The sequence below is a fragment of the Leptonychotes weddellii genome, chromosome 5 (assembly GCF_054177405.1).
Source record: "Leptonychotes weddellii isolate Sample4059 chromosome 5, ASM5417740v2, whole genome shotgun sequence".
NCBI lineage: Eukaryota > Metazoa > Chordata > Mammalia > Carnivora > Phocidae > Leptonychotes > Leptonychotes weddellii.
The window spans coordinates 107,780,582-107,798,512 of NC_138373.1; the positions used below are offsets into that span (position 1 = coordinate 107,780,582).

Genomic DNA, 17,931 nt, shown 5'->3' on the forward strand with positions numbered 1-17,931 from the left:
CACATAAAGATATATCTCATTCTATTTTTTTTTAAAGATTTATTTATTTATTTATTTGGCAGAGAGAGAGACAGCGAGAGAGGGAACACAAGCAGGGGGAGTGGGAGAGGGAGAAGCAGGCTTCCCGCTGAGCAGGGAGCCTGATGCGGGGCTCGATCCCAGGACCCTGGGATCATGACCTGAGCTGAAGGCAGATGCTTAATGACTGAGCCACCCAGGCACCCCATATCTCATTCTATTTAACAACTGTATAGTTTGTTGTAGAGTTATGCCATAATTTATTTAACCAGGTCCCTATTAATGGACTTTTAGGATTATCCTAATAAGTTGCTATTACAAACAATTGAATGACCTGTATATATATAAATACTGCATATGTCTATAGGATACATTTTTAGAAGTTGAGGTCCTAAAGTATATGCACTTAAAAATTTAAGAACTGGTTCCAAACTGCCTCTCATAGAGTTGCCCCTGGTCTGTATGTGCCCTCTCCAATGCAGTGCATTGTCAAAATATTTTATTTTGTCCACTTTGATAGATTAAAATGGTATTTCATAGTTTTAATGTGCATTTCTCTTATTAATAATGAGGTTGTGCATCAACCAGCCATTTTTAAGAGCCATTATAACGTCATTTTATGATGTTATATTTTATGAGAGCACTTATTGAGGTATAGTTTACATACACTGAGTGCACAAATCTTATGCAAATGGTTTGATGAATTTTATAACATATTTTGACACCCATGTAACCACTACCCAGATAGAAATCTAGAGTATTTCTATCACCCCTGAAAGCTCCTTCTTGCCCCTGCCTGTCAGTATCGCTCCCAGGCATCCACTATTGTGACTTCTATCACTAGCTAAATTTTGTCCTTTCTTGAATTTCATACAAAGGGAGTAATACAGTGTTTGAGTTCTTTTACTAACACACTTTTGAGATTTATTGATGTTCTATTACGACATCATTTTATTTTATTTTATTTATTTTATTTTAAGTAGGCTCCACGCCTACTTGGAGCCCAGTGCAGGGCTTGATCTCATGACCCTGAGATTGAGACCTGAGCTGAAATCAAGAGTTAGACATGTAACCGACTAAGCCACCAGGCACCTCTATTATGACATCATTTTAAACAGCAACAAATAATAAAAATATACACACGCCATTATTTAATCAATTCCTTATGTTAACCAGTCCCCTAAATATTATTCTTTTCAGTTGTTTTCAATTTCTTGTTATTATAAGACAGTGCGATAATAAACATTCTTGTAACTAAATATTTGCCAAAAATATTTTCATGGTATAAATTCTTAGAAGTAGAACATCTGAGTCATTGGATATGTGCAATTCATGACTTTTGATTATGTATTTCTGAATTGCCCCCATAAAAGTTGTATGGACTTACTGTCCTACTAGAAAAGGATGAAGGTGCTTATTTCAAGGAAAGTATACCTCCTTGAACCCTTATCTACACTGGGTATTCCAATTAAGTTTGTGTCTTTCAATTCGATAAGTGAGTAACGACATTACTGTTTTAGTTTGAATTTGTATTTATTTTTCTGTTGTTAGTACCTAGATCTTGTCCATTTTTTTCTCTTGAGGTTTATCTTTTTTGTTACTAATTTATGAGAGTTCTTTATATAATAAAAATATTAATATCTTTGAAAAACTTAAAATTTTCTTTTTTAAAAAACTATGCATTTTCATTTTAGAGAAGTTTCTTTTCTTTATGTTTATTTATTTATTTAAGTAATCTCTACACCCAGTGTAGGGCTTAAACTCATGACCCCAAGATCAAGAGTTGCATGCTCTTCCAACTAAACCAGCCAGGTGCCCTTAATTTTAGAAAAGTTTGCAATCTAAAAAAAAAGAAGAGAAACTCCTAAAATTCCACTGTCCAAGGATAACCACTATTAACATGTTTTTTTGTTAAAGATTTTATTTATTTATTTGAGAGAGAGACAGAGAGAGCATGAGCAGAGGGAGGGGCAGAGGGAGAGGGATAAGCAGATTCCCTGCTGAGCACAGAACCCAACACATGGGGCTCGACACATGGGGCTTGAGGACCCTGAGATCATGACCTGAGCTGAAGTCAGACGCTTAACCGACTGAGCCACCCAGGTACCCCTTACCATGTTTTTCTAAGCAAGGTGTACATCTATACATATACATTTTTTTTTTTTACAGAAATGGAATCATCCTTTACATACTTTTTATTTGTTTTTTACACTGCATACTATTTTATGTATTTATTTTTTGCATACTGGTTTTTGATTAACAGTATTTTGTGTATACCTTGTCTTGTGATTACGTATTTTTCTATAACATCACCTATAATATTTTACATTTTTAATTTAAAAGCAGTATGTTTTCACTGTAAAACATTTAAATATCACACACAAAAAATGTTGCAAGCCTGTTACTCTGCTCTCTGGTGATAACCACCATTAGTAGGTCTGCATGTGGTCTTCCATGTCTTTTTTCTAAGGCTGTTCTGTACATATGCTTTAAAAAATATATAATTACGGGGCACCTGGGTGGCTCAGTTGGTTAAGCGGCTGCTTTCGGCTCAGGTCATGATCCCAGGGTCCTGGGATCGAGCCCCACCCACATCAGGCTCCCTGTTCAGCGGGGAGCCTGCTTCTCCCTCTCCCTCTGCCTGCCTCTCTGCCTACTTGTGCTCTCTCTCTACCTGTCAAATAAATAAATAAAATCTTAAAAAATATATATATAATCACATTACACACACTGTTTTTATTTTTTCACTCAATTGAGCTTGAACATGTCAATATATGTAAACCAACCTCACTCATTTTAATGGGAGTAGAATATGGAGGTATCATAATCAACATCTTATTGACGGATGTTTGAATTGTTTCTGGTTTTACTTTAATACAAACTGCTGCACTGAACATCCTTCTACATAAATCTTTAAGTGCTTAAGTAAGTGTTGTAAAATGAATTCCTAGCACTGGAATCCCCAATATAGAGTACAAACAGTATGGACATTTAAATATTTAATAGAATTGTCCTCCAGAAAGGCTCAATCAGTTTACAGCACTCCCTTCATTGTAGAGAGCATCTTCACAACCTATTTCTCTTTGTGGATTCTGGTTTGGGGGCTTCAGAGGCTTTTGCCAAAGAGAGATCAGATAAATATTTCAGGTAGATTTTTTTTTCCCCATAAGCCAGACTTTTCAGATCTTTTAAATATTAAAAAATCTATTTATTAGTTTTCCTTTATGCAAAGAAGTAAAAAGAAAGAAACAAAATAATACACTACTGTCCCACTCTCTGTGACATTAAGAAGTAAAAATTTTTTAAAATATAATACTTGTACATGGTTTAAAAATATAAACAATCCAGGGGCACTCGGGTGGCTCAGTTGCTTAAGTGACTGCCTTCGGCTCAGGTCATGATCCTGGAGTCCCGGGATTGAGTTCTGCATTGGGCTCCCTGCTCAGCAGGGAGTCTGCTTCTCCCTCTGACCCTCCCCCCTCTCATGTGCGCTCTCTCTCTCTCTCTCTCTCTCTTTCAAATAAATAAATGAATAAAATCTTTAAAATATATATATATAAACAATCCAGGAGCACCTGACTGGCTCAGTTGGAAGAGCATGCAACTCTTGATTTCGGGGCTGTGAGGTCGAGCCCCACATTGGGTGTAGAGATTACTAAAAAAATAAAACAAAATAAAACTTTAAAAAATATATATGTAAGTAATCCAGGATACAAAATGTAAAATAAAAGACTTGTCTCTCCTCAAAGTAACCACTGTTAACATTTTTGTATAATTCCTCTAGAAAAAAATTCTATGTATAGATGGAATATTGTGAATATTCCTAGAGCCACTATCTCCAGTTCTGGCCAATAAAAGTTTTATGACTTTCCTTAATTAGTTAAAACATGTCTCCCGAACTCTGGTGACCATAGATTTAGAGCTTTACATTTCAGATGGATAAAGATGGGCTCTGCAGTAAAACAATGTGACAACTAAGTCATAGGCTCTTTTTTTTTTTTTAAAGATTTTATTTATTTATTAGAGAGAGAGAATGAGAGAGAGAGAGAGCATGAGAGGGGGGAGGGTCAGAGGGAGAAGCAGACTCCCTGCCAAGCAGGGAGCCCAATGTAGGACTCGATCTGGGGACTCCAGGATCATGACCTGAGACGAAGGCATTCGCTTAACCAACTGAGCCACCCAGGCGCCCCTAAGTCATAGGCTCTTTATACTGAATGGCAGGAAAACACAACTGAGAAATTTGTCACTTGTGATGGAGAACAAGCATAGTCTCATTTAATCTTACCAGACATCTTCCCTTTAGTATGATTAGATAGTGAATATATTCTTTGTTTGGCTCCCCAGGTTGTAAATATTTTGTATCTTTAACATCTTATCAGCGCACATGATTTGTAACATATAACCTAAATGAAACAAAATACTTGTAGGTCAGTGATTTGTTTCAGTTTCTCTTTACTTAAAGTTGATTCCTTAAAAGGAAACCCATGTTTCTGATTTCATATATTTCTTTCACAGAGAGAGCTTGTGTTAATGTTTGTAGAACAGCTCAACAGCTTGGTATATGTATATTTCATTTACGTAATGGGGAATATACTAAACATATGTCCCTAACTTGGCATCTTTCACTTAGTGCAAGATCCTTCCATATCAGGACATATGGATCTATTGAGGAAGTTATTTTTAAACCTAGAGGTAGATTTTTAATGTGTTTAAAGATTTTGTTTATTTATTTGTCAGAGAGAGAGAGAGAGCAAGAGCACAAGAAGGGGGAACGGCAGGCAGAGGGAGAAGCAGGCTCCCCGCTTGAGCAAGGAGCCTGATGTGGGGCTCCATCCCAGGACCCTGGGATCATGACCTGAACTGAAGGCAGACGCTTCACCAACTGAGCCACCCAGGCATCCCTAGATTTTTAATGTTAATGAATTGTTTTGTACTCTCCATGGCCTGTGGCCCTACTGTCTTTTCCTGTTCGGTTTCCCAGGGAGGGGGCTGGAGTGGTGGAATGCTAAATCATCACACCAAGGCTGAGATCCCCTCACACAATCTCACGCTGTGACACTTCTCAATGGCACTCCCTAGCACATGGGAACAGCTCCTGGTGTCAGTACTAACTTTTGCTCCTCCTTCTCTAGTTCCCCTCATCCCCCCAGATCATCCGTGGATGCAGATGGCTGAAAAACCAGGTGCCTTCTCAGGCTAATGGAAGGGGGCTGTGGTATTTCTTCTCCCTCACATCCTGACTGCCAATATCTGCCATGTTTTATTCCCATTCTAGGGGAAGCCATATGTCTTTGACCGTGTGTTCCCCCCAAACACGACTCAGGAGCAAGTTTATCATGCGTGTGCCATGCAGATTGTCAAAGGTAATCTGTATTATCTTTGTAAGATGTATTTTTAGAATGTATGTTTTCAGGTTCCCCATTCCTTATCCCACTTCTTTCCACCAGTGCTCTTTCTCTGCTGTCTCTTCCAGATGTCCTTGCTGGCTACAATGGCACCATTTTTGCTTATGGACAGACATCCTCAGGGAAAACACATACCATGGAGGTGAGGGTTCTGACTTCCATGAGGGGTGAGAAGCTGGGAGTGTAAATGAGAGGCCAAGGAATCTCAGTGGGGCAAGATCTAAGAATCAAGCTTGCTTGGTCTGGAGGATGAACCGAGGGGCAGGAGTGTAGTAGAACTTTAGTGAAATCCCTCCAGCCTGCTACAGTTTTCTATCCTTTCCACTACTCCAGTTTTCTTCTTTTGATCCGGAAAAGCAGCTGCATTAATAGTCCAAAAGGCCACTCAATTCTCTCATCGTTCCAGTAAGAGATAGACATGGCAGTGACTGCCTCCAACCTCAAGATGGTCTTCTTATCCACTATGACCTTTGTGTTCACCTGCATACCTCTTGAGTTGTCTCATTCTTTCTGAGTCCCAGCCTCATTCTGGAATATGTTTCCTCCCCAGGGAAAGCTGCATGACCCCCAGCTGATGGGAATCATTCCTCGAATTGCCCGAGACATCTTCAACCACATCTACTCCATGGATGAGAACCTTGAGTTCCACATCAAGGTGATCACGGCATGACAGCTGGGCATCCTCAGATGGGGCCTGGGAGGGGAAGAGCTAGTATGAGCCCACTGAGGACCTGGGCACCCCAACTTATTTTCCTGCTCTGGTTACCACAGTTCTTCTCTGCCAAGATATTCTCTTCTGCTCTTTCTCTCCTACTACTACCATTTGAGCAGGTCACATTCACTTGAGATCCCTGGGTCAGATTTAAGACAGGCCCTCTTCACTTTCTCCCTGACCAGGTTTCTTACTTTGAGATTTACTTGGACAAAATTCGTGACCTTCTGGATGGTGAGTGATGTTTAACCCCATTGGGCAGTGGGGGTGTGAGGAGGGCAAGGAAAAGAAAGCTCACATTGCTTTTGGCAAGAGATGCAGAGGACACACACACTCATACCCATGTCCCTTGCCGCCATTCACCAAAATTCCCAAAAGCGAAAAGGGTCAGAAGATGAGCTTCAAGATCCAGGCCTATATAGTAACAGCCTGAGGCCAGTTGGAACCTTGAGGCTAGAATCCTGGAGGAGGAGAAACTGGCTTTCAGTGTGTGCTGGAAGTTTAAGCTTCATGGGGAAGTCTTTCTCCTTTTTCATTTTTAAGAAAATTTTTTCAATTTATGTATTTACTTGAGAGAGAGAACGCATGAATGGTGGTGGTGGGGGGTGGGAGGAGCAGGGGGTGAGGGAGAAGCAGACTCTGCACTGAGTGCCGAGCCCGACGCGGGGCTCAATTTCACGACTGTGAGATCATGTCCTGAGGCGGACTCTTAACTGACTGGGCCACCCAGGTGCCCCTCTCCTTTTTTCACATAGAAGAGACTACTGTCTCAGTGGGCTACAGGATGCGAGTTGGGGGTGGAGGTACTAGCCTTGCTTACCCTGCATTGTCTTGATTCAGTGACCAAGACAAATCTGTCTGTGCATGAGGACAAGAATCGGGTGCCATTTGTCAAGGTGAGAGTGGGGACGGGGCACCTGGGTGGGGGTCACCTCATTGAGATTTGAGGTGTGGCAGGAGGGAAGACCAGAGACCCAGAAATTGGAAGGCAGATGTCTTGGAGGAATGAGATGTGCCAAGGGGCCGGGGAGAGTCTGAGGGCTTGGATAGACAGTTTTGAAAAGTTGTCTGGTCAGCGTGCAGGTAATAAAATCTGCAGATCGACGTTTATGGGTCACTGTCCATTCGCCCCCTGCAGGGTTGTACCGAACGCTTTGTGTCCAGCCCAGAGGAGATTTTAGATGTGATTGACGAGGGGAAATCAAATCGTCATGTGGCTGTCACCAGTGAGTGGGGATCTAAGGGGCTCTTGAGTCTGGGAGTCTGCTGCTTGTCTGCGTCCTCTGGGGCTGAGGGACTGGAAGTGAGCAAGGGCAGACTGTGTCCTCCAGAAGAAGAGGCTCCTCTCGGGTGTGCGACCCAGCTGCCTGGGAGACGCAGTGTCGGGGCTAGTCCTGGCAGGTGCCCTTTCTCCCCGGGTCCCCCAGCGGTCAGTGGAGGCTGGGGGCTGAGGGCCTCGGCTCCGTAGGTGTCAGTATAGGGACCGCCTTTCCCTTTGTCCTGCAGACATGAACGAACACAGCTCTCGAAGCCACAGCATCTTCCTCATCAACATCAAGCAGGAGAACATGGAGACCGAGCAGAAGCTCAGTGGGAAGCTGTATCTAGTGGACCTGGCAGGGAGCGAGAAGGTTGGGCACCTGGGGGTGGGGTGGGTAGGGAAGGAGGTCTGGGGGGGTCTTTTTTAAATCAAAATAACTCTTTGATTGAGATATAATTCACATACCACAAAGTTCACCGTTTTGAAAGATACAGTTCCATGGGTTTTAGGATACTTAGAAGGTTGTGCACCCATCACTACTAATTCTAGAACATTTTCATCACCTGTTAGCAGTCACTCCCTATTTCCCCCTCCCCTAGCCCCTGGCAACCACTAATCTACTTTTTGTCTCTGTGGATTTGCCTTTTCTGGACATTTCATATAAATGGGATAGTATAATATGGGGGCGGGAGGGGGTGGCTTTTGTCAAGAGGACTTAGGGTAACAGAGGAAGGGCCTTGTCTGTTCTCTTCCCCGGTCCCCTCCCCTCCTTGGACTGAATCCCCCTGAGTAGAGAAGAGGCCATGAGAGCCCTCTTTCCCCCTGCAGCTCTCATGACACACTCACTCATCCCTTAATGCTCTGGTAGGTCAGCAAGACCGGAGCAGAGGGAGCCGTGCTGGATGAGGCAAAGAATATCAACAAGTCACTGTCAGCCCTTGGGAATGTGATCTCTGCACTGGCTGAGGGCACAGTGAGTGTCCCTTAGACCCCGTCCCATCATGCCCGATGCATGGGGTGCGCGACCCCTAGTCAGCACCACTCTCCTTTCTGATTCCCTTGTTGAATATTTTTCTGATTTGTGGTCTCCCTCCTCCCCCAGAAAAGCTACGTTCCATATCGTGACAGCAAAATGACACGGATTCTCCAGGACTCTCTGGGAGGAAACTGCCGGACAACTATGTTCATCTGCTGCTCACCATCCAGCTACAACGACGCAGAGACCAAGTCCACCCTGATGTTCGGGCAGCGGTCAGTGGCAGGGTCCCTACTCCTGGGCCAGCCCCTGTTGCTCTCTCCCCTCCGTGTCACGCAAGCCTTCATGGAGGTCCCATCTCCTTGTTCTCCTCACCAGGGCAAAGACCATAAAGAACACTGCCTCAGTGAATCTGGAGTTGACTGCTGAGCAGTGGAAGAAGAAATATGAGAAGGAGAAGGAGAAGACAAAGGCTCAGAAGGAGACGATCACCAAGCTAGAGGCTGAGCTCAGCCGGTGGCGCAATGGTTAGAGAGGGTTCCACTGGGTGTGAGAGGCGGCTGGAGGAGGAGGCTGAGGGGACCAGTGGGGCCCTGTCTGGGGCAGGGCTTCAGGGCAGGCCAACCTCCCAGGAGGGCTGCGTTTCTGGAGGGGTGCAGTCGAGTGGTGTGAGGGAAGTGGAGAGGGGGCTGACCGCCCTTATCCCATCCCCCAGAAAAGGTTGAACATGCACTTGGCAACAGAGATGGAGACCTGCCCGGAGGTCTTGGCGTTGAGGAGTGAGGGAGGAAGGACTCCTGGATGCAGCTCTCTCTTCTCCCATCCCTCACCTTGTTCTGCCTCTTGGCCAGGAGAGAATGTGCCTGAGACGGAGCGCCTGGCTGGGGACGATGCAGCCCTGGGAGCTGAGCTCTGTGAGGAGACCCCTGTGAATGACAACTCATCCATTGTGGTGCGCATCGCACCTGAGGAGCGGCAGAAATACGAGGAGGAGATCCGCCGCCTCTATAAGCAGCTCGATGACAAGGTGAGGACACCCAGGGCACAGAGGGGAGGCCGGTGGTATGAGAAGTGAGGGATTAAGGAATTCGCTTGTACTGCCTTTTTTTTAATTTTAAAAGGGACAAATGCTCATTATTGAACATGTGGAAGATAGCACTGAATAACATTTAGAATTGTTGGATCACAATATCATACACCTGAAACTAGTAAAACACTATGTTAACTCTACTGGAATTGAAATTAAACTTAATAAAAAATATATCATTAAGAAATTTAGAAGATAAATAAGAACATATTGAAGAAAATGTAAGTCATCCATCATCCCACCATTCATAAATACTACTATTAACATCCTGCTTTTCTCCATACATAGAACATGCAGTTGAGATACACTGTATACGTAATTTTGCATCTGATTTCTTTATTCTGCATTGCATAAGGGGCAGTTTCCTACTTTGTTAACAATTCCTTACAAAAGTATTTTTTAAATGGCTGCCTAACAGTCCATTTGTCAAAATGTATTGAACCATTTGTTTGTTACTTCTAGTCTTCTAGGGCTTCTAGTCTTCTTTGTTTTTAGTAGCTTGTTCTTGCTCTTGTAAGTAATTCTGAAAGCACTGTCTTTGCCTCTGAGGCCCAAGACTTTGCTTTTGAAAGATTTGATTAGAATGGAGCACTAAAGTGGGATTTCTAGGTTAGAGGACATGCACTTTAACCTAAAGGCTTTTGCTGTGTATTGTCAAGGTTATACCACCTTCCAGGGAGAAAGGAATTTGAAAGTGAGGGCAGGAGTGAGGCAAGAGACTGAGGGCAAAGCTTCTTTTTAGGATATGGGGTTTCTAACTCAAAGCCTGAACTGTCTGGATTTTTGTCAGGATCTTACCTCTGCCCCCACCCCCATAAGTCCAGACTGGATGGAGCTTCCCTTCATTCCATCCTTCCCTCTTGCCTCCAACAGGACGATGAGATCAACCAGCAGAGCCAGCTCATAGAGAAGCTTAAGCAGCAGATGCTGGACCAGGAAGAGGTAATGGGAAGGAGGACAAGACATGAGAGGAGAGCGGTGTGTTCCCTAAAAGGCATAAAAGACCTTTTACAACCAGATAGAAGAAGGGCTTAGTCTTCTGCGTCGGGCTTGGTCACCCCCCCAAAACTATCGAAGTCTGGGGACTTAACTGGGGCTTTGTGTAAAACACAGATTTGGAGTCTGGGTGCTTCTTCCTTCTGTGAAACCTACAGCCCACTTCCTCTTGACTCTTGCTTTGACCCTTGCCCCTCTCCTGGAGCTCTGCCCTCCAGGCTTAGGGTGCCAGAGAGGCCCCATCTGGGGCAGTGTTCTCGGCTTCCCCAGACCAGGGGGCCATAGAGGCGGTCACTGGCAGCAGACCCCCTCACGTGCCTTGCCTCTTCCTCCAAGCTGCTGGTATCCACGCGAGGAGACAACGAGAAGGTCCAGCGGGAGCTGAGCCACCTGCAGTCAGAGAACGATGCTGCTAAGGAGGAGGTGAAGGAGGTGCTGCAGGCCTTGGAGGAGCTGGCCGTGAACTACGACCAGAAGTCCCAGGAAGTGGAAGAGAAGAGCCAGCAGAACCAGCTTCTGGTGGATGAGCTGTCTCAGAAGGTGGTGAGTGGCTGACCGGGGTTCAGGAACCCCCTGGCCTCCAGAACATCCTCCACGTCCCAAGGGACGTCTGTGCCCGGGGGGCCGCATCACACTCGTACCTTTGCCCTGCTGTGCAGTGTGCCAGGGGACCCTCTCCCGCCCTGTCATCACCCTTCGCCCTCCTGACCCCTGTCTCTCCCAGACCCTTGGGCAGGGCCTGTGTTCTCTCTGTAGCAGCCCTCGGGGTCATATATAAGGCAGAGGCTCTGCGCGGGCTAGGGAGGGGGGGTGGGCAGATGGCAGCGGGATGACGTGAGGGGCTGTCCCCAGGCCACCATGCTGGCTCTGGAGTCTGAGTTGCAGCGGCTACAAGAGGTCAGTGGACACCAGCGGAAGCGAATTGCGGAGGTGCTGAATGGGCTGATGAAGGACCTGAGTGAGTTCAGTGTCATCGTGGGCAACGGGGAGATTAAGCTGGTGAGTGGGGCTGGGGGCAGCAGGTCATTCTTGCTCTGGGCACTGGTGGGAGAGGCAGGGGGGCACCACCCAGGCCCTCACGGATACTGAGGAAGGTGGGCCAAAGAGCCAGGAAATATGCCTTTAAACTAGACCCGGGAAAACAAGTAGAATTTGCATAGCCTCAGCTGTAAATACACCTTCTAGAGGGTACCGAATAAGAGGCCATGGAGATGTGCATGTAGCTGGCATTAGAGGTGAGGCACAGAGCTGGGAACGAGATACACAAATCCGTAGCGGAGACCATTGCGCTGATCAAGCAGATCAGTGTGACTCCAAATCACATTGCCTTATAAGATGGAAGAGGGCAACTGTCGGAATTGGATCTTTAAGTGCAGGGAGAAGGATTTAGTGTGAAATGCCAGGTGATAGCAGCTAAAAGTTATTTGGAAGATACGTGTGCCACCCAAGTCTGTGTGTGTGCGGGTGTAAGTGGGGATGGGCAGAATGCACGGGAATGGGAAAGCTTCCCTGCAGCCGAGAAGCACCTCTTCCTGCCCTCTCCCACCCGCAGCCAGTGGAGATCAGCGGGGCCATCGAGGAGGAGTTCACGGTGGCCCGACTCTATATCAGCAAAATCAAGTCGGAAGTCAAGTCTGTGGTCAAGCGCTGCCGGCAGCTAGAGAACCTGCAGGTTGAGTGTCATCGCAAGATGGAGGTGACGGGGCGGGAGCTCTCATCCTGCCAGCTGCTCATCTCCCAGGTGAGTGCCGGGCCCTGAGAGTCTTGGCGTGCCATGGGAAGGAGGACGATTCTGCGGCTATGGGATAAGACTCCCGGCACCTGCCGTCATGTCAAGGGCCTAGGGTCAACCACAGTCCAGGACAGAAGAGCCTGGGCTAGCTGGGGAGGGTCCAGGCCAGGGAAGCGAAGGTTCAGAGGGGATACCACCCTCGGAGCTGATGGGGTCTAAAGGAAGGGTCTTCAAAGAAATGGCCTCTGGCCCTGTGTCTTCAGGCCGGCGCAGCAGATGGGGAGGGCCTGGGAGGAAACCTGCAGAGGTCAGTGTTGCCCAGCTGTGTCCTTGACTCCATCCCTCTTCTTCCACTCACTAACCCTTCCCCCATTAGCATGAGGCCAAGATCCGCTCGCTTACAGAATATATGCAGAGTGTGGAACTAAAGAAGCGGCACCTGGAAGAGTCCTATGACTCCCTGAGCGACGAGCTGGCCAAGCTGCAAGCCCAGGGTGAGGCCTTTTTCAACCTCTAAACCACACGACCTGGGATCTGAGATCCTGGAGGGGGGCGGGGAGGAAAAGCCACAAACGTCAAATAGACCTTCTAACAGCACGCTCCTCCCATGCATTAGACTGAGATCGTGGAAGCTTTGGCCTGTAGCTTATTGTACACAAGCCATGAACCCTCCATGGATCTCTTTCCCTGTCATATCAAATCGCACTGTCCTAACCCAGAAGAATATTCCTGAGGGCCCACACTGGGTCCATGTCCCCTGCCCTACTTGCAGCTCTGGTCAAAAAGTGAAGTTCTTTCTGGAGGAGGTAGGTGCGACGTAAGCCACGCTCCCCTCCCTCTTTCCCTCAGAAACTGTGCACGAAGTGGCCCTGAAGGACAAGGAGCCAGACACACAGGATGCGGATGACGTAAAGGCGAGTGGGGAAGGGGCGGGGCACAGCAAGGGCATAGCCGGGGCCCAGCACGGCCGCACCGGCCCTCTCCCAGCTGGTGTCTGGGAGTCTGGCTTTGAGTGTGGGGTGGGGCTGTTCGCAGAAGGCCGTGGAGGTGCAGATGGAGAGTCACAGGGAGGCCCATCACCGGCAGCTGGCCCGGCTCCGGGATGAGATCAACGAGAAGCAGAAGACCATCGATGAGCTCAAAGAGTAAGAGTCCCCCTGGGTGGCTCCTGCCTCCACGGCTCCCTCTTGGCCCGGGGTCTGGTTTGTTCACTTCCACAGGCCACTCCCCCTGACCATGCCACAGCTTTGTAGCCCAGCTCCAGGAGGCACGGGAGTGAGGACTAGTTCTTCTCCTTGAGCTCTTATGATTGGGTAGCCCATGGCTTCTCACTCTGTCGTGGAAACCGTGGCCTGCGTCTGCCTCCAATAATTCGAAAGTAGATGCATCCATCAGTCCTGACCAGACCCACTTGTACCAGAAGGAGAATGTTTGCAGGGCTGGTCTTCCCTTTCCCCCCTCATTAATAACCTTTTTGTTCTCTCCAACACCTCCTTGCCCTCTGCAGCCTGAATCAGAAGCTGCAGTTAGAGCTAGAGAAGCTTCAGGCTGATTACGAGAAGCTGAAGAACGAAGAACACGAAAAGAGCAGCAAACTCCAGGAGCTGACGTGAGTGATGGCCCAGACCGCTACTCACGCACACCCGCAAAGGCAGGGAACTGTGCAGGTGGGAAAAGGGTGGCCGCAGGAAGCAGATGCCTCAGACGAGTCATAGGATGCGGTGGGGAAGGGCCAAAGAAAAAGGAGAGACAGAGACGTTCAGAAATAACCTCTAGTGAATATTAGCTGCCCTGGCCTGGAAAGATGTCTGTGATGTTCTGTTAAGGGTGAAAAGCAGGCTACAAAACAGTATGAATGGTATGATCCCATACAATTTTTGTGGGATATCCCTGCATAGAAGTAAGAGTCTGGGAAGACTGACACCAGAATGTTATGTTGGTTCGATCTGTCAGCAGTAGAATTATGGGCTTTTTATGAAACTCATCTTACTTTTTTTTTCTTTTCTAATTTCTGCATAGCAAACATGAGAAACTTGTATAATAAGTAATAATAAAGTCTAGATCAAAGGAATGGAGAGGGAGGAGAGAGGGAGGAAGGACAGTCCTGAGGGACTCTTGTGTTTCCTTCTCGCCCCAGATTTCTGTACGAGCGACATGAACAGTCCAAGCAGGACCTCAAGGGTCTGGAGGAGACAGTTGTGAGTGGTTTCCCTCTGTGCCAAGTTAACAGGGTGAGGTGGGGGCTTCATGTCTTCCCCTGACTTCTCCATAAGCCCATTCCTTATACAGTGTCAGTCTGTGGCATAATCAGAACACATCTTTTCCTAAAGGATGAGTGATTCACCTGCCCAGATAGACTGACGCTTCCTATAATTTTGGAGCGAAAATACTGACCTGGTATTTGGCTACCCACAATGTGTCATCATTCTTTCCAGGCCCGGGAACTCCAGACCCTCCACAACCTTCGCAAGCTGTTCGTTCAAGACGTCACGACTCGAGTCAAGAAAGTGAGTGCCATCCTTGGAATCTTCCCAGCCCCCGTACTGCCCCCTGCCCGCAGGTTTCTCTAACCCCTGTGGCCTCCAGTGGAGATGGCTTGGCCTGGTGTGGGTGAGACCTTTTTGGCCTGGGACAGCCACATCTTTCCCCCCCGTCTTTCATCAGAGTGCAGAAATGGAGCCCGAGGACAGTGGGGGGATTCACTCCCAAAAGCAGAAGATTTCCTTTCTTGAGAACAACCTGGAACAGCTTACAAAAGTTCACAAACAGGTAAGAGTAGGGGAAAGGGTGAAAAGAACTCTTGAGGCTAGGTGCCTAGGAGTACCAAATCCTCCGAGGTCCCTTGGATTTAGGAAATCTGCTTTTGCATGTTTTCCTTACTTTTCCCTTTACTTTTCCTATGAATCCCTTCTTTATCCATGTTTGGTTCCACTTTTACCCTGTTCTTTGTTCCATGCCTGTTCTCCCTTCTCAAAGCTCCCAACTGCCTCTGCTCAAAGTGAAATCCCCCAGGCCTATGGATTTGGAGGGAGAGGTTGAAACTGGTAGAGGTTTCAGAGGCATGGGGCTGTTAACTACACAGGAGGGATACTGGTCAGAGGCAAGGAGAAGCCAGGGAAGTTGGGCTTCCTCTCACTGAGAGAACTCCATCTGCGTAGGCCTGGGGCAGGCATGCAGGGTAATTAAAGGATGTCCTCCAGATGGCGCAACCAGCCCCTGGGTGGGCCTGGTTGAAACTCCTGTGTATTAAGTTGCTGCCTCTCTGTCCCCCTCCTTGCTGCTGCGGCTCCTTAGGTGGATGACTGGGTTTCAAAGGTATGGGGTGGGGAGCTAGAAGGGGCAGTCCAAAGGAGTCAGGACAGGAAATGTTTGGTGTGTACAGAGCAGGAGCACCCTCTCTAGCGCCAAATATCTGAGCCTTGAAGACATGCCACAGTGTGTCAACTGGCTCTTTTAACTGATTCGTGCAGTAAACCCTAATCTATACTTTATTCCCTTTCTTTCAAACCCACCTGAACATTTGATCTAGACTCATATTCTCACTAAACCGGAGCTTAAATTTCTCAGTGCAATGCCCAGCATATTTAGCAAATACTTGGCACATCTTTTTTTTTTTTTTTTTTTAACATATATAATTAAAAAAAAATCCCAGGACTGTGGCCCAATGATAAGCTGCAGGGTATATTTATTTTATTTGGGCCCGCAAAGGGCTGTACTATCATCTTTCCCCCTTTGCTTATTATACAGCAGTATAACAATGTAACAACATTCCGGAAAAGTTGAAAGTGCAGGGAAGAAACATTTGTAATCAGTTCTGCCATCCTATGTTCCTTTCTCTGTGTTCACTTTCCTTCTCTGTCCAAATGCATGGCGTATTGCTTGTTTTTTCCCAATATTTTTATTGTGGTAAAATACACATAAAATTTGCCACCAGAACAGTCTTTAAGTTCAGTGGTATTAAATGCATTCATACGGTTGTGCAACACCCCCACTGTCCTTCCCCATCCCTGTCATCTTGTAAAACCGCACCTCTACACCCACTTCCCAGTAACTCCGTTCCCCTCCCTCCCAGCCCCTGGCAACCACCATTCTTCTTTCGTCCTCTATGATTTTGACTCCTCGAAGTACTTCCTATAAGTGGAATCCTGCAGAATTTGTCCTTTTGTGGCTGGCTTATTACACTCAGCATCATGCCCTCCAGGCTTATCCACAGTGTTGGATGTGTCGGGAAACCACAGGCTGTTTCCTTTTTCCTCACTGAAGCCGCTGCCTCTCTCTGCTCAAAGTCCCAAAGACCAAAAACAACTCACCTAGATGACGGAGGCCTCCTCACAATGTCCCACCTCAGCAGACACAAGACTAGAAAGGGAAATGAGAGAGATGTAGAAACTTCTCAATTCACAGATTCTTAAATAGCCAGGCCTTCAGCCCTAGTCTCAATTAAGCTGAACTCTTGTCACAGCCAACCATTGTTTATAATCTTTAAATTGTCCAAAGTGGAAGGGGCACAGATGTATTTCCAAGCTCTGCCCTTTCTCCCCGGGTTCCCTGCTCTACCAGCTTACCTGGTATCTTCCAAGGCCGGCTCCTGCAGGCTGGAGCCACCCCGCCCCCGTTATTGTACGCAATCCTATAAAAAGATCAGGAAGTCTTCTCTGGCTGCAAGGTGGTTGCTACCACTCTCTACCTTAAATTAAATGGGGGAGGGACAGCCCAGGAAGTCCTTGAATGTGAAGGTAATGAGCACAAATGTTTGTGAACCCTCAAACATTTTCTTTCCTTCCTATGGGGTGCTGTGTGAATGTGTGCGGGTGGGGGGTGAGGGGGGGCTCCCATGTTTCAGCTTCTGCTCTTGCTCTCCACTGCACCTAACCTGCCCTCAAAACCATATCCACCTTCCAGACTGCCACTGCGCTCTTGCTGTCCCGCCCTGTGCATGCCTACAAAGCCATCTCTGGGTGAGGGGTGCCTCATCCCCACGGTTGCCCTGGGGCTGTTGGTCTGGCACAAGCTGTGAGGTATTGGGGGGTGGGTATCGAGGCCAGGAAAAGACTGGGACAGGGCACTGTCCCAAGAGTTCTGGGCTACGGTGGACCTGGCACGTTTTGCTACTCAGAAAACGATGTGACTTTTTCATGCCTGACCACTGTTTGCTCCAGGAGAAGGAAAAAACAGGCCAGAAGAGCAGTTAGGTAAAGGGAACGAGGCCTTTCGAGGAAAGAGTGCTGTCTCCGTCTACGCTGACTTGATTTTTCTTTATTCTCTCTCCCTGCCCCGCACCCCCACACGCCACCGCTCCACCGCTGGCTCTCTCTTGGGTCTCCGGCTTTGCCTTGGCCTCTTCCCTCGGGCTTACCCCACAGCTGGTACGTGACAATGCAGATCTGCGTTGTGAGCTTCCTAAATTGGAAAAACGACTTAGGGCTACGGCTGAGAGAGTTAAGGCCCTGGAGGGTGCACTGAAGGAGGCCAAGGAAGGAGCCATGAAGGACAAGCGCCGGTACCAGCAGGAGGTGGACCGCATCAAGGAGGCCGTTCGGTACAAGACCTCTGGCAAGCGGGGCCATTCTGCTCAGATTGGTGAGTGGTTCTGGGTGGCAGCAGACGAGGTGGGATTACCTCCGGGGGAGATCAGCACGTTCCGAAGTGTCAAGCAACTAGATGATTGCTTTTTCTCCTACCTCCACCCCAGGATCACCCCACTGCCATCCCCCCAAAACGTATAAAAGTGAGTGATGTTATGA

At 47.3% G+C, this 17,931-nt stretch overlaps 1 protein-coding gene across 5 annotated transcripts in view; it reads left to right on the forward strand.

Moving 5' to 3' along the window:
• The window catches only part of KIF5A (kinesin family member 5A), a 29,841-nt gene that overhangs the window by 6,968 nt on the left and 4,942 nt on the right, over positions 1–17,931 (forward strand). Inside the window, exons 2-26 of one of the 5 annotated variants that reach the window (XM_081821946.1) lie at positions 5,294–5,381; positions 5,492–5,565; positions 5,974–6,078; positions 6,321–6,369; positions 6,976–7,031; positions 7,274–7,361; positions 7,642–7,766; positions 8,265–8,369; positions 8,499–8,647; positions 8,751–8,899; positions 9,224–9,399; positions 10,333–10,401; positions 10,792–10,998; positions 11,308–11,454; positions 12,008–12,196; positions 12,564–12,681; positions 13,037–13,101; positions 13,226–13,332; positions 13,695–13,796; positions 14,325–14,385; positions 14,623–14,694; positions 14,852–14,956; positions 15,482–15,502; positions 17,551–17,767; positions 17,880–17,915. In XM_081821946.1, the coding sequence (XP_081678072.1) occupies positions 5,294–5,381; positions 5,492–5,565; positions 5,974–6,078; positions 6,321–6,369; positions 6,976–7,031; positions 7,274–7,361; positions 7,642–7,766; positions 8,265–8,369; positions 8,499–8,647; positions 8,751–8,899; positions 9,224–9,399; positions 10,333–10,401; positions 10,792–10,998; positions 11,308–11,454; positions 12,008–12,196; positions 12,564–12,681; positions 13,037–13,101; positions 13,226–13,332; positions 13,695–13,796; positions 14,325–14,385; positions 14,623–14,694; positions 14,852–14,956; positions 15,482–15,502; positions 17,551–17,767; positions 17,880–17,915 (2,680 nt within the window). Of the gene's footprint in view, positions 1–5,293; positions 5,382–5,491; positions 5,566–5,973; positions 6,079–6,320; positions 6,370–6,975; positions 7,032–7,273; positions 7,362–7,641; positions 7,767–8,264; positions 8,370–8,498; positions 8,648–8,750; positions 8,900–9,223; positions 9,400–10,332; positions 10,402–10,791; positions 10,999–11,307; positions 11,455–12,007; positions 12,197–12,563; positions 12,682–13,036; positions 13,102–13,222; positions 13,333–13,694; positions 13,797–14,324; positions 14,386–14,622; positions 14,695–14,851; positions 14,957–15,481; positions 15,503–17,550; positions 17,768–17,879; positions 17,916–17,931 lie in introns of all 5 variants that reach the window. The other 4 variants (XM_081821945.1, XM_081821948.1, XM_081821947.1 and 1 more) reach the window with 4 other exon arrangements.